The following is a 14,471-nucleotide window of genomic DNA, read 5'->3' on the forward strand; positions in this document are numbered from 1 at the left end:
TTTTTCAGAAAATATTTAAGGAATTTCCTTATTTTTCTGGATTTTTTCCCTTATTTCTGGGATTTATCCTTTAATTTTCTGGATTTATTCCTTATTAATATTTTTCAGAAAATATTTAAGGAATTTCCTTATTTTGGTACTCACAGGTATTTTCCCCTAATTTTTCAAGAATATTAAAAATAATTATTGAAAATTATTTTTTAATTTTCCTGATCTTCTGGGAATTTTTGCTTTTGTTTTTCCCTATTTTTTGGAATTTTTCAGCAATTTTCTTACTTTTAGCCCATTTTCTGATTAATTAAATAATCAGAAAATTGGCTTTTATTGCATAATGCATCCTAGGCGTTGTTGACCCCCGCCTAGGAGACGACCTTCCAACAGCGCCTAGGAATATTGTCTCCTGGGCGTTGTTGGAGGCCCCATACTTCCTAGGCGTTGTTGACCCCCGCCTAGGAGACATCCTTCCAACAGCGCCTAGGAATATTGTCTCCTGGGCGTTGTTGGAGGTCCCATACTTCCTAGGCGTTGTTGACCCCCGCCTAGGAGACATCCTTCCAACAGCGCCTAGGAATATTGTCTCCTGGGCGTTGTTGGAGGCCCCATACTTCCTAGGCGTTGTTGACCCCCGCCTAGGAGACATCCTTCCAACAGCGCCTAGGAATATTGTCTCCTGGGCGTTGTTGGAGGTCCCATACTTCCTAGGCGTTGTTGACCCCCGCCTAGGAGACATCCTTCCAACAGCGCCTAGGAATATTGTCTCCTGGGCGTTGTTGGAGGCCCCATACTTCCTAGGCGTTGTTGACCCCCGCCTAGGAGACATCCTTCCAACAGCGCCTAGGAATATTGTCTCCTGGGCGTTGTTGGAGGCCCCATACTTCCTAGACGTTGTTGGAGGTTGTTCGAGCTTTGATTCATTCAATGAACTTTGATTTTAAATCTTTTCAAAATTCAAATCTTATGGGCTTCCCGCCTTTTTCTTAGGCCCAGGCCCATTTGTGCATCTTTGAGCTCCTCTATATAAGAGGTGGAGTGTGAGTTCATTTCTCACACTTCACCTTCACAAAAATTTCTAAACTTCAACTCTGCAATTAGTCTCTTAAGAATCGCCACCTCCAAGCTATTTCCGGCTTTATACTCCACCGCTTTCTGGGCTGATTTTGAAGATTCCGTTTGAATCTTCATCTTCTTCACTTACTTTCAAGAGCTTCCTGGGTTTTTGTCTTCATTCATGGCGGATTCCGATTCATCTCACTCCCATGTCCCCCAAGCTGTCGCCCGTCCCTCTAGGGCCAGCCGAGGTAAAAAATCTCTTGTACATTCCTCAGTTATTTCTCTTAGGGATCTTTTAACCGAATTCGGGCAAGCCTTTCCTAACATGTTACACTTAGATGCATATAATTATCCTTCTAGATTTGGTCTAGATCAAGTAGGCACCATAGCCCGCCTTTTTGGCATTTCTCACCCTTATAGGGCCGAGGCTCCAGGCCCAAATGATAGGGCCTGCTACCCAAAACCTGGGGCCATTCGGGTCTATAAGGAAACCTTTTATGCTGGTTTTCGCCTACCTCCTCATCCTTTTGTTTTTCGCCTCTTGGCTGAGGCCCGAGTCTGTCCGACCCAACTCACACCCAACTCTTGGCATTTTATTCACTGTTATATGGCCCAATCTCGTAAACACGGTTTTGAGCCAAATGTTTGTGTCTTTCGTTACTTATTTAAATTTGTAAATGCTTCTGAGGACCAAGGATGGGTCAAAATAGTTCATAGATCCTTGGCCCGTTCCTGCTTTATTTCTGGCACCAACCCCGACTCGTATCCAACATGGAAGAGTGAGTGGTTTTTTGTATTTCTGGATTCCGAGGAGGGTTGGGATCATTTTTTCAGGCCCAACTTCTCAAAAAGTATAGACGGGTCTTTAAGAGACCTAAAATTGGGGATAGATGAGGATGCGGCCATCAAGGCTATTACTGCTGATAACTTGCACCATTGCGCTCTCATCCTTTCAGAGGGTAATTTGCAAAGTTTAGGTCTAAGTGACCTCGGTCCCGAGGGTATTTCTTTCCCCTTTTTGTTCCATTTTCTCCTTTCTCTATTTGTCCTTTTTCTTACGTGTTCGTATTTGCCTGCAGCTAAGGCCGCTTTGGACACGATCTTCAAGAAGCGGGAGGCCCGTGCCGCCCAGGGCTCTGCTGTTGAGACCCACCGCGACAAGCGGGTTAGGATTGGTGACGGCCCTTCAGTCACGGTTCAGGAGGCCGTCCCTACCTTTTTATCCCAGAGGCCTCCTAGCCTTGATGAAGATACCTCTCCCTTCACCGTCACTTGGGGCCTTCAGAGGAGGGACACGGTAGTAGGGAGTTCCGAGGCTGCCGCCGTTTGGTCTCAGAGTGTGATCACGCCTCGTGACAGGGCTGAGATCGTAGAGTCTTCTGATGACCTACAGATTGAGCGTCTGGGTGCTCAGGCCGTGGCTTCTGTAAGCCTCTTCCTTTTTTAACTATTTTTTTTTTTTAATTACTTACTGTACTTTGATATGTTCATGCAGATGAATACCTATCTCCAGGCTGCCCTTCACAATTTGAAGGATGTGAGGACCAGCCTAACTATTGCTGAGAGGGACAGGGATAGGTACCTCAAGGCTTCTGAGGCCAACTTCACTCGTTTCCGTGAGGTAGAGAAGGAGCTGGCGGATGAGAAGGAGAAAGTTCGTAAGCTGGAGCTGGATGCTCAAAGGGCCCGAGCTGAGGTGATAGCTGAGTATAAGGCATCTCAGGACTTTCAGGATGTCCTAAATGCTGAGTACGATGCTAACTTCCCGGAGACCTTTTCTAGCTGTTGGGAGCAGATAGTAGAGGAGATTGGGAAGAAGATTCCGGAGGTGACTCTCACTGCCTATCCAGTCCCTGACATTCCTGGGAGAGAGCCTCTTCTTGATGACATCCCTCTTTCTCCTATTCTTGCTTCTTCTGCTGAGGCCGAAGCTGTTTCTCCTCGAGGTGCTGATCATGTTCCAGTTCCTTCTTCTGCTGCCAATGAAGGAAACATCGATGATGACTTCTTCAAGGATCTTTGAGTATTTTGTTTTTCTTGTTTGGCCCATTGTGGCTTTCTATGTATTGACTTAATCGCATTCAGAACTTATTACCCTTCGGGGCTTGTATTCTATATGTTGCTTTTCTTGCCTTTTTCTGTTTTATCTTTACAATCTTAATATGCATTTGAACCTTAAACATCCTTAGATAGAAATAATTTCAAACTCTTTAATATGAAGTCTGGTTTTCCAAAACCTTACATAGCATGGGTTCGACCCTAATCAACAATAACTAGACAATGTGAATTCTACTGGAATATAAAATCCTATGCAAGCAAAGCTTCAAGGTGCTTTTAAACCTACTTGTCAATGACAAGTGAGAATCATACTTCGACCATCTCACACGTAGTAAACCTTCAGGTTTTGTGCGTGCCAGGTTCTCGGGACTTCAAAACCATCCATAGTCTCCAGCTTGTAGGTTCCTCTACCCTGAACGCTCTTGACTCTATACGGCCCTTCCCAATTTGGGGCAAGCTTTCCTTTCTGTCCGACACCAGAAGCCTCTATTTTTCTCAAGACTAGGTCACCTTGTTTGAAAAACCTCTCTTTAACCCTTAGGTTGTAGTAGAATGAAGCATTTTTCTGATATTCTACTATCTTTGCGTGTGCTTTATCTCGCACTTCATCGATTAAATCCAGGGCTAACTTCTGCCCTTCCTCATTTTCTTTTTCATCAAAAGCCTGAATCCTCGGAGAGGAATGTGATATTTCCACGGGAACTACCGCTTCTGCCCCATATGCCAACAAGAAGGGAGTTGCTCCTGTCGTGACTCTACAGGTAGTCCTATAGGCCCATAATATGGGAAGTATCTCGTCCACCCAATTATTTCTCGACTTCTCGATTCTTTTCTTTAATCCATCCAGGATTATCCGATTTGCTACCTCCGCTTGCCCATTGGCTTGCGGGTGAGCCACAGAGGTGAATCGTAACTCAATTTCATTTTCTTCACAATACTTCTTGAATTCCTCGTTGTTGAATTGTGTTCCATTGTCAGTGACGAGGATACGGGGAATTCCATATCGGCACATAATGTTTTCCCACAGGAATTGTGCAACCTGCTTAGTTGTGATTTTGGCCAAAGGTTTGGCTTCGATCCACTTGGTGAAATAATCAATGGCTACAATCAGAAACTTCCTTTGTGCTGTGGCCATAGGAAAAGGCCCTAGAATATCCATCCCCCACATAGCAAAGGGAATAGGTGAGTTGATAGAGGTCAGCATCTCGGGGGGTTGTCTGGCGACTGGTGCATGCTTCTGACAACGATCACACTTCTTTACATATTCTTTGGCATCAGCCATCATTTCTGGCCAATAAAAGCCTAAATGGGTTAACTTATGAGCCAAGGCCCTGCCCCCCAAGTGCTGCCCGCAAATGCCTTCATGCACTTCCTCAAGAGCCAAGCGTGCCTCATCGGGCCTGAGACACCTCAAGTAAGGAACCACGAAAGATCTCTTATATAGAATCCCATCTATCAAAGAGTACCTTAGTGCTCGAACAGTTAACTTCCGTGCCTCAATTGCATCGCTTGGTAACCAACCGGTCTGAATGTGAGCCTTGATGGGATCAATCCATGACGTCCCCAAGTCTACGGGAGCCACAAGCTTAACATCTATGCTTCGTGTCTTCAAAACACGGAAGTACACACTTCCTGAACTTTCTTCAATCTCAGATGAAGCAAACTTTGATAGCGCATCTGCTTTAGCATTTTCTTCCCTTGGAATGTGTTCAACATGGCATTCATTAAATTGGGTCATCACAGCCCTTACTAGGCGAACATATTTAGCCATCGTACCATCCCTTGCTTCAAATTCTCCCTTTACCTGGGATATGATCAACTTTGAGTCTCCACGGACCTTTAAGTTTTTGACTCTAAGTGTCCCAGCTAGACCAAGGCCAGCAATCAGGGCTTCATACTCTGCCTCATTGTTTGTGGTTGGGAAGTCTAGCTTCATAGCATACTCAATTAGGAATCCATCAGGGCTTTGCAAAACCAACCCTGCTCCACTGGAATTTGTTTTTGATGCTCCATCAAAATAGAGAACCCAATATTCTTTCTCCTTGTCCTCCTTGTCGACTCCCTTGTCTTGAGGTATGGTATCTTCCTGCCCCCCGACTTCTTGGTTGGGTATGGTACATTCCACCACGAAGTCAGCTAGTGCCTGGGCTTTTATGGCCGTACGTGACTTATACTTGAGATCGAACTCTCCCAACTCTATTGCCCACTTAATCAGTCTCCCACTCGCCTTGGGACTGTGAATGATGTTTCTCAGCGGCTGATTTGTTAGCACTTCAATCTGGTGAGCTTGAAAATAAGGACGCAGCTTTCTTGAAGCCATCACCAAGGCTAAAGCGAATTTCTCAATAGTTGAATAATTCAACTCTGCACCATGCAAGATTTTGCTGACATAGTATACGGGTTTCTGGACTTTCAGTTCCTCCTTAACCAAAACCGCGCTCAAAGCGCTTTCTGAAACAGCCAAGTACAAGAATAAAACTTCGCTCAGAACTGGCTTAGCCAACAACGGGGCCTGGCCCATATACTTCTTTAACTCTTCAAATGCCTTCTGATTTTCCTCATTCCATACAAAGTATTTGATGTTCTTCAGTGACTTGAAAAATGACAAGCACTTGTCTCCTGACTTGGAGATGAATCGTCCTAACGCAGCAACCCTTCCTGTGAGCTTCTGAACATCCTTGACAGTTTTGGGGGGTTCCATGTCCAGGATCACCTTTATTTTATCGGGGTTAGCCTCAATTCCCCTCTTTGAGACCATCAATCCCAAGAATTTTCCAGATCCTACTCCGAAAGCACACTTCGTCGGATTCAACATCATCTTGTGGTACCTCAGGACCTCAAAAGCTTCCCTTAAATGGGCTATATGATCAGTCTTTACTAGACTCTTGACTAACATGTCATCAACATAGACTTCCATAGTCTTACCAATAAGATCCTTAAAAATTCTATTCACCAACCTTTGATAGGTGGCTCCTGCATTCTTGAGACCAAACGCCATAACAAGATAACAATAAACACCAAAGTTAGTGATAAATGATACCTTTGGAATGTCATCCTTATGCATTTTGATCTGGTTGTATCCGCTAAACCCATCCATGAAACTCAGCATCTCATGTCCAGCGGTGGCATTAATCAAAGTATCAATTCTAGGCAGCGGAAAACAGTCTTTGGGGCATGCATCATTCAGATCGGTGAAGTCTATACACATCCTCCACTTTCCATTAGCCTTCTTCACCATTACAGGGTTTGCTAACCACTCCGGAAATTGAATCTCCTCAATGAAACCAGCCTCTAAGAGCTTTTCCACTTCCTGCTTTATAGCCTCTTGTCTTTCCGGGGCAAAATTTCTTTTCTTTTGTTTCACTGTCTTCCGACTTGGATCCACGTTTAGCTTGTGAGTAATTAACTCCGGGTCTATGCCTGGCATATCAGCTGCTGACCATGCAAACACATCACTATTTTCTTGCAAAAATTTCACTAACTTCCCTCTAAGGGGCTCCTCTAATGTGGCTCCAATGAAAGTCATCCTCTCAGGATTCTTGGGATCTAAAGGAACCGAAATCAATTCTTCTGCTGGCCTTCCTCTATTCTCATCATTTTCTCGAACATCCATATCTTCAATAGGAAGAACCTGCCCCCCGACTCCATCTGCCCTCAAAGAGGCCACATAACAGCTTCTAGCCATTTTTTGATCTCCTCTCTCTTCTCCAATCCCGTTTCGGGTGGGAAACTTCATAACTGAATGGTATGAAGAGGGGACTGCCTTGAAGGCATGTATCCCTGTTCTCCCCATGATAGCATTATAAGTTGAACTAGCCTTTACCACCACGAAATCCAGCATCTGCGTTGCTTGCCTTGGCTCCGTACCTATGGTGGTTGGCAACTTGATTATCCCTTCCACAGGACATTCTACTCCAGCAAATCCATATATCGGCATGTCGGTTGGTGTTAACTGGGAGTCGTTATACCCCATCCTTAGAAAGGTGTCGTGGAGCAAGATATCCACAGAAGCACCATTATCCACAAGGACCCTCTTAACCGGGCTATTTCCTATTATTGGTGTTATGACCAGCGGGTCATCATGGGGAAACTTCACACCCTCTAGGTCGGAATCATCAAAAGCCAATGTTACTTCTGTCCTGGCCCTCTTCGGGGCTTCTCCAACAATATGCATAACCTCTCTAGTATATGCCTTTCTGGAATTTTTGGACAATCCAGCAGCAGTTGGACCTCCAAAGATCGTGTTTATCACAGGCCCTTGAGGTCTCGGCCCTCCATAAATGGTGTTTATAACTGGTCCTCTAGGTTGGGGATTCCGCCCCTGATCATCTTGGTCCCTCCTACGATCTTCAAAGTTCTTCCTTCCATTATTATTTCTGTCCCCTCCATCTCCAGTATACTTATTCAATCTTCCTTTTCGAATCAAAAACTCAATTTCATCTTTCAATTGCCTACACTCATCGGTGTCATGGCCAACATCTTTGTGAAACCTGCAATACTTGCCCCTATCTAGCTTGGCGGGATCAGCCTTCAAGGGCTTAGGCCAGCGAATATCTCTGTCTTTCTCAATCTCCATCAAAATCTGACTTCTGGGAGCATTCAGCTTAGCGTATTTAGTGAACTTTTGCCCAGGTCCTCCCTTCTTGGGGGTTGAATCAGGGTTTTGTTCGGTTCTAGGATATTTGTCCTTAGCGATATACTCCAAATCAGTTTTTCGTTTCTTGCCTCCAGTGGGCTCATTACTTACTACGGTCTTCCTCATACTTTCTTCAACCTTGATATACTTCCCTGCCCTCTCTTGGAGCTGCAACATGCTCTCAGGGGGTCGTTTGGCCAAAGACATCTTAAAAAACTCATCCCTAGTTCCTTGTTGCAATGCTATCATGGCTACCTTATCATCAAGATCTGGGACTTTTAAAGCCTCCTTTGTAAAACGATTCAGGTAATCTCTTAAGGATTCCTTAGCTCCTTGCACAAGACTCATAAGAGATGCTGAACTTTTCTCATGGACTCTTCCACTGATGAATTGCTTAATAAAAGCCTGACTTAGTTCTCTGAATGATCCAATAGAATTTGGGGGTAGGCGACTGTACCATCTTTGAGCCATACCCGACAGGGTTTGAGGGAAGGCCCGACATTTTATAGCATCATTCACGGGTTGCAGCAGCAGTGCATTAGAGAATGTCCTAACATGATTGGCGGGGTCTCCCGTGCCATCATAGGCTTTGATAGTGGGCATCTTGAATTTTCTCGAGATATGGGCCTTCATTATCTCTTCTATGAAGGGCGGAGTTGGATCATCAGGATCTCCAAGGGGAAGAAGATTGCTTGGATCAGTTCTTGGGACAGCAGCCCTTCTTCGTACCGGACCATCCAGGTCTATGATAGGAGGAGGGTTTCTCCCCCTAGGAGGCATATGGGGTTTGGTGGCCTGGTGAGCTTCCAAATCACGCCTCAGCCTTTGGATTTCAGCCTCATGAGCCCTGATCCTTTCCTGCACTTCTTGGGGATTCGCCCCTGGGGTGCTTTGGGGGCGTTGCCTTCCATCGGCCATCGGCTCTTTTCCAGGACGCCTCCTTCTCGGGGCCACTTCATCGTCCGAAGATTCGGAGTCTCTCTCAGTGTAAGGACCAGAAAATTCCCGATCTTCAGGGATAGGATCCAATCCTCGTATATAGGGGGGCGACTGCCCTCGTGCTATGCTTCGCCCAGCATATCCGCTTCCTCCACCCTCGGGGTAAAGGGGCATCCCATAAGGGGGGTTAGTGGTAACAATAGTTGAATATTCATACCCGACGGGTCGAGAATTCACAGGTATATGTACTTGTTGAACTTGAGGATTCGTACCTTGAATAGTCGGGGGAGTCGTCCTTTGTGGCTGAGATTGAGTTGCCCCTATCTGGGCCTCCCCCTGAGTAGATGCATAAGTTGAATGTGGAGGAACCTCCACGGTTGATGAAATCACCTGGGTTGTCTCTGATGGTGTTCCTTCCTCCAGAGCACTAGTTGTTCTCCGTGTTCTCGCCATGGTTGTTGTTGTTTCCCACAGACGGCGCCAAATGTTATGGGTTAAAACTAGTATATATAATTGCTGTATTTATTACTGAGATTCGGGAGCTCAAGGCCTTTAATGGCTGCTCTCGTGTTTCGTACCTTAACTCTGCCTTTACGAGATGCCTACGTATCTCTGTGAATTAGAGAATCAAGCCAAAAAACGTAGTTCTGATTTATGGGGTGAGACCCCTTATATAGATGTTGGGAGTCCTTGAATTGGACTTGGTATAGGAGACTTGGTGGGCAAGTCTCATAGTTAGAATGGACTTTGGAGTCCTAGATAGTAGGAAATTGATTCCTTATCCTTTTAGGTCCCCTTGAGGCTAATCTCCAAGGATTTATATTCTTATCGGGACTCTTTTCAACATCTGTTTTGTCCCTTATTAATTAATTTCGTAATTAATTAATAATCAGGGCTTTTGGGCCTTTTTTATTCCATCAGGCCTGATCTGGTCCATCAGGCTTAACCTTTCTGGTCTGAGTATCATATATCTTTTTATTGGGTCTAGCAGCCCACAGCTTGTATAATTAATGCAGTATTTAATTATACAATCATAATTTATTTATCCCTATCAAAAATAGTTACATGACCAAAATAATAAAATATACATGTATATAACATATTTTATAATAATAGTAGAATACAAATTACAATAAAAAAATGTGTCTAAAAAATATTGGTACAAAAAAATAGTAAGAAATTTTTATTTTTAAATAATGTACATAACTAATAAGTATTAAAAAAATAGGAATTATATACATTTATTATAATAATAACAATAAATATATACATAAATAAAATACAAATATGTGATAAATAATAGTAGTAGAAATAGAAAAAATAAGGATTAAAAATATTTACATAAATATTTTAATAAGTGAACTAAATAATAAAAAAAATTACAGAATACTATAATATAAGTGGGAATAGAAAGGGGGGGTTTGTAGGGGGGTTGTACGCCGGGGGTGTCAAGTAACATGTTAGTAATAAACATGTTCCAAGTCCAGGGAAGTTTGCCCCCGGGTCAAGTGCTAGCACACTGCGGGAAACTTTATTTAGTATTTTTTTAACATGATTCCAACCGCACCAGCTTTAGACAGAAATTCACCGCCGTTTTCTTCCTTTTTTCTGAGCTCCCGAACAGGGATTTGCGCCCCCGGGTGCAGAAAATTGCACCGCAAGTTTTATTTTTTTCACTCACTTGTCACGTAGTCTCGTTCCGCGGGGCAGGAAAATTGCACCCCCATTATATTTTTTTTTACAATACCCAAATCATGATTTAAATTTTATCCTGAAATACTTCACACATAAATATCAAGGCATCTTGAGGGAGTAAAAATAATTAAAATATACAAAAATTCTACCTAAAAAAATCAAAAGAAAGGAAAAAAAACTAATTAATAATCTACTTTTGTAAAACCTTGGGTTGCCTCCCATAAAGCACTTTTTCAGAGTCATTAGCTTGACTTCTGACCTCGATTTAGATGTCCCTGGAGGGGTTAGGGATATAGAATATCTCTTTTCCACCAATATATGCACCATCAACATATAACTTCACGCGTTGACCATTGACCTTGAACTTTGTTCCATCTTGCCACATAATTTCAATAGCACCATGAAACTTAATATAAGTTATATTGAATGGTCCTGACCAGATAGATTTGAGCTTCCCAGGAAAGAGTCGAAGCCTTGAATTAAATAACAGCACCTTGTCACCAACATGAAAATCTCGTCGCTGGATCACCTTATCATGCATCTTCTTCGTTCTTTCCTTGTAGAGTCGAGAATTGTCATAAGCATCGAAACAAAGCTCGTCCAACTCATTAATTTGAAGAAGCCTTGCCTCTCTCGTAGCCTTTAAATCCATATTGAGCTCCCTGATAGCCCAAAAGGCACAATGTTCAAGCTCAACTGGCAAGTGACATGCCTTGCCATAAATCAACCTATATGGAGTAGTTCCAATAAGGTCTTATAAGCCGTCCGATAAGCCCACAAAGCATCATCCAACTTTAAACACCAATCTTTTTGAGACTTGGCAACCATCTTCTCTAGGATGCTTTGATTTGACGATTTGAAACCTCTACTTGGCCACTTGTTTGAGGATGATATGCTAGGCCAATCTTGTGAGTAACACCATACTTCTTGAGAAGAGTTTCAAATTGTCGATGGCTAAAATGAGAACCACCATCACTTATCACTGTTCTTGGAACTCCAAAACGTGGGAAGATAATATTTTTAAAGAGCTTTATCACAACCTTAGAATCATTGGTTGTCGATCCAATAGCTTCAACCCACTTCGACACATAATCAACCGCAACCAAAATGTATTTCATTCCACAAGAAGTTGGGAAAGGTCCCATAAAATCAATACCCCATACATCAAAAATTTCAACTTCTAGAATACCAGTTTGTGGCATCTTATAGTGTTTAGAAATATTACCCATTTTTTGGCATGCATCACAAGACAAACAGAAAGCACGAGCATCTTTAAAGAGAGAAGGCCAGAAGAAACCAGATTTATGTACCTTAGCAGTGGTTTTAGATGGACTATGGTGTCCTCCATAAGCAAGAGAATGATAATGCCTGAGAATGTCATTTATTTCAGATTTTGGGATACATCTACGAAAGATATCATCGCACACTTCTGATACAAGAATGGATCATCCTAAAAATAATGTTTAGCATCATAATAGAATTTCTTGCATTGTTGATAAGTTAAATCTGGAGGGTGAGATCCACTAACACAGAAATTTGTAAAGTCTGCATACCAAGGAGTTTGAGTAGCAACCGCAAATAAGTGATCATCTGGAAAAGAATCATCAATAAAAGTGTCTGATGCAATATTCGATTTGAAACGCAACCATGAGAGATGATCTGCAACCACGTTCTCAGCACCTTTCTTATCCTTGATCTCCAAGTCAAATTCTTTGAGTAATAGAATCCATCAAATAAGCCTCGGTTTTGCTTCCTTCTTGGCCAAAAGATATTTAAGCGCAGAATGGTCCTTGTGAACAATGACTTTTGAACCAATGAGATATATTTGAAACTTGTCAAGAGCATAGACAACAGCATGAAGCTCCTTCTCTGTAGTAGCATAGTTCACCTGAGCTTCATCCAAGGTTTTACTTGCATAGTAGACAACGTGCAATACTTTGTCCTTCCTTTGACCAAGAACTGCACCCACAACATAATCACTTGTATCACACATGATTTCGAAAGGAAGATTCTAATCTATGGGTTGTATGATAGGTGCAGTTACCAAAGCATTCTTTATCCTGTAGAAAGATTCTAGACAAGCGTCAATAAACTCAAAAGTGACATCCTTAAACAACAATTAAGTGAGGGTTTTTGCAATTTTTGAAATTCTTTTATAAAACTTTGGTAAACCCCGCATGACCTAAAAAACTCCTCACTCCATTAACATTAACAGGAGGAGGAAGTTTCTCAATCACCTCAATTTTTTCTTTGTCAACTTGGGTGCCACGTTTAGAAATACGATGACCAAATACCACTCCTTAATTGACCATGAAGTGGCACTTTTCCCAATTCAAAACCAAGTTAACCTCTTCACATATTTTTAGCACTTTAGAAAGATTATGTAGACATACATCAAAATCAGAACCATAAACATTGAAATCATCCATAAATACTTCCATAATAGACTCAATGAACTCAGAAAATATGGCAGTCAAATAACGCTGAAAAGTAGCAGGAACATTACACAATCCAAAAGGCACTCTTCGATATGCAAAGGTACCATATGGACAAGTAAATATAGTCTTTTCTTGGTCATCAGGGTGTATCGGGATCTAAAAGAACCCTGAGTACCCATCCAAATAACAAAAGAATTTATGATTTGCAAGTCTTTCTAACATCTGATCTATGAAAGGAAGAGGGTAATGATCTTTTTTGTGGTGGTCTTTAACCTGCGATAGTCAACACATATTCACCAGTCTGTGATAACTCTAGTAGGGATTAATTCATCTTTATCATTTTTCACCACTGTGGTTCCTCCTTTTTTAGGAACTACTTGAACTGGGCTTACCCATTTTAGATCAAAAATTGGGTAAATGATGCCCGCATCAAGTAGTTTTAAAACTTCTTTCTTAACAACTTCTTGCATGTTAGGGTTCAAGCGACTATGTCCCTGTATGCATGGCTTATGATCCTCATCTTAATGAATTTTATGCATGCAAAAGTCTGGGCTAATCCCTTTAAGATCGTCAATATTATATCCAATTGCTTTTCTATGCATACGCAAGATGGTAAGAAGCTTAGAAATTTGATCATCATCAAGATTAGATCTAACAATTACAGGACATGACTCGTTATCATCAAGAAACACATACCTGAGATTAAATGGCAAAGGCTTTAACTCTAGTTTCTTTATATGAGGTTTATCGCAAGAAGTAATAGTGTTTGTTACCTCACGACTTTGTCTTGGATTAGCCTTACCATACAACTCAAGAATCAACGAGTCAACTTCAGAATGCCCTTCTCCTTCAGAAGCTTCAAGCATAAGAACTGCTTCCAACGAATCATTCAACAAAATTTGTGGTAGCTCATCATGAACAATTTCATCAATGACATCAATCTTGCAATAATTAATATCAAGCAATGGGGACTTAAGAGAAGAGGTTAGAGTAAAAGTAATTTTATCATCACCGACACTCAAAGTTAGAGTCCCATTTTTAACATCAATAACAGCACCTGCAGTACAGAGGAATGGTCTTCCCAAGATTATAGGGAGTTGGCTATCCTCTTCCACATCCAACACTACAAAGTCTACATGAATATAAAATTTTCCAACCCTGACAGGCACATCCTCTAAAATACCCAAAGGATATTTTATAGAACGGTCTGCCATTTGTAATATCATTTGTGTGCATTTTAACTCTCCCATGTTTAATTTTTGAAAAAATGAGAGAGTCATGACAGAGATGCGAGTGCCTAAGTCACATAAAGCTTTGTTAATAAATAATGCACCTAAATGACAAGGAATTGAAAAACTTCCAGGATCTTTAAGTTTAGGTGGAGACTTATTTTATAAAATAGCACTACACTCTTTAGTAAAAGCAACTGTCTCCACCTCACCAAAAGATCTTTTCTTCGTCAAAATATCCTTTAAAAACTTTGCATGTGATGGAACTTGAGAAATTAAATTAGTAAAAGGAACTGTCACCTCGAGATTCTTGACAAGTGTCATGAACTTACCAAATTGTTGATCTACCTTAGTTTTGTTCATCCTACTAAGAAACGACAACTTAGGCGCAAATGGTGGAGGAGCATTTACAATCTTCTCGTTATC

At 41.9% G+C, this 14,471-nt stretch overlaps 1 protein-coding gene across 1 annotated transcript; it reads right to left on the reverse strand.

Annotated features, from left to right (window-relative positions):
* Positions 1–10,643: 10,643 nt before the first annotated feature.
* On the reverse strand, positions 10,644–11,030 carry LOC141698748 (uncharacterized). The gene has a single exon (XM_074503474.1). The coding sequence runs from the start codon at positions 11,028–11,030 to the stop codon at positions 10,644–10,646; it is 387 nt and encodes a 128-aa protein (XP_074359575.1).
* Between the last annotated feature and the right edge of the window lie 3,441 nt (positions 11,031–14,471).

This window comes from Apium graveolens, chromosome 2 (genome assembly GCF_009905375.1).
Source record: "Apium graveolens cultivar Ventura chromosome 2, ASM990537v1, whole genome shotgun sequence".
Classification (NCBI taxonomy): domain Eukaryota; kingdom Viridiplantae; phylum Streptophyta; class Magnoliopsida; order Apiales; family Apiaceae; genus Apium; species Apium graveolens.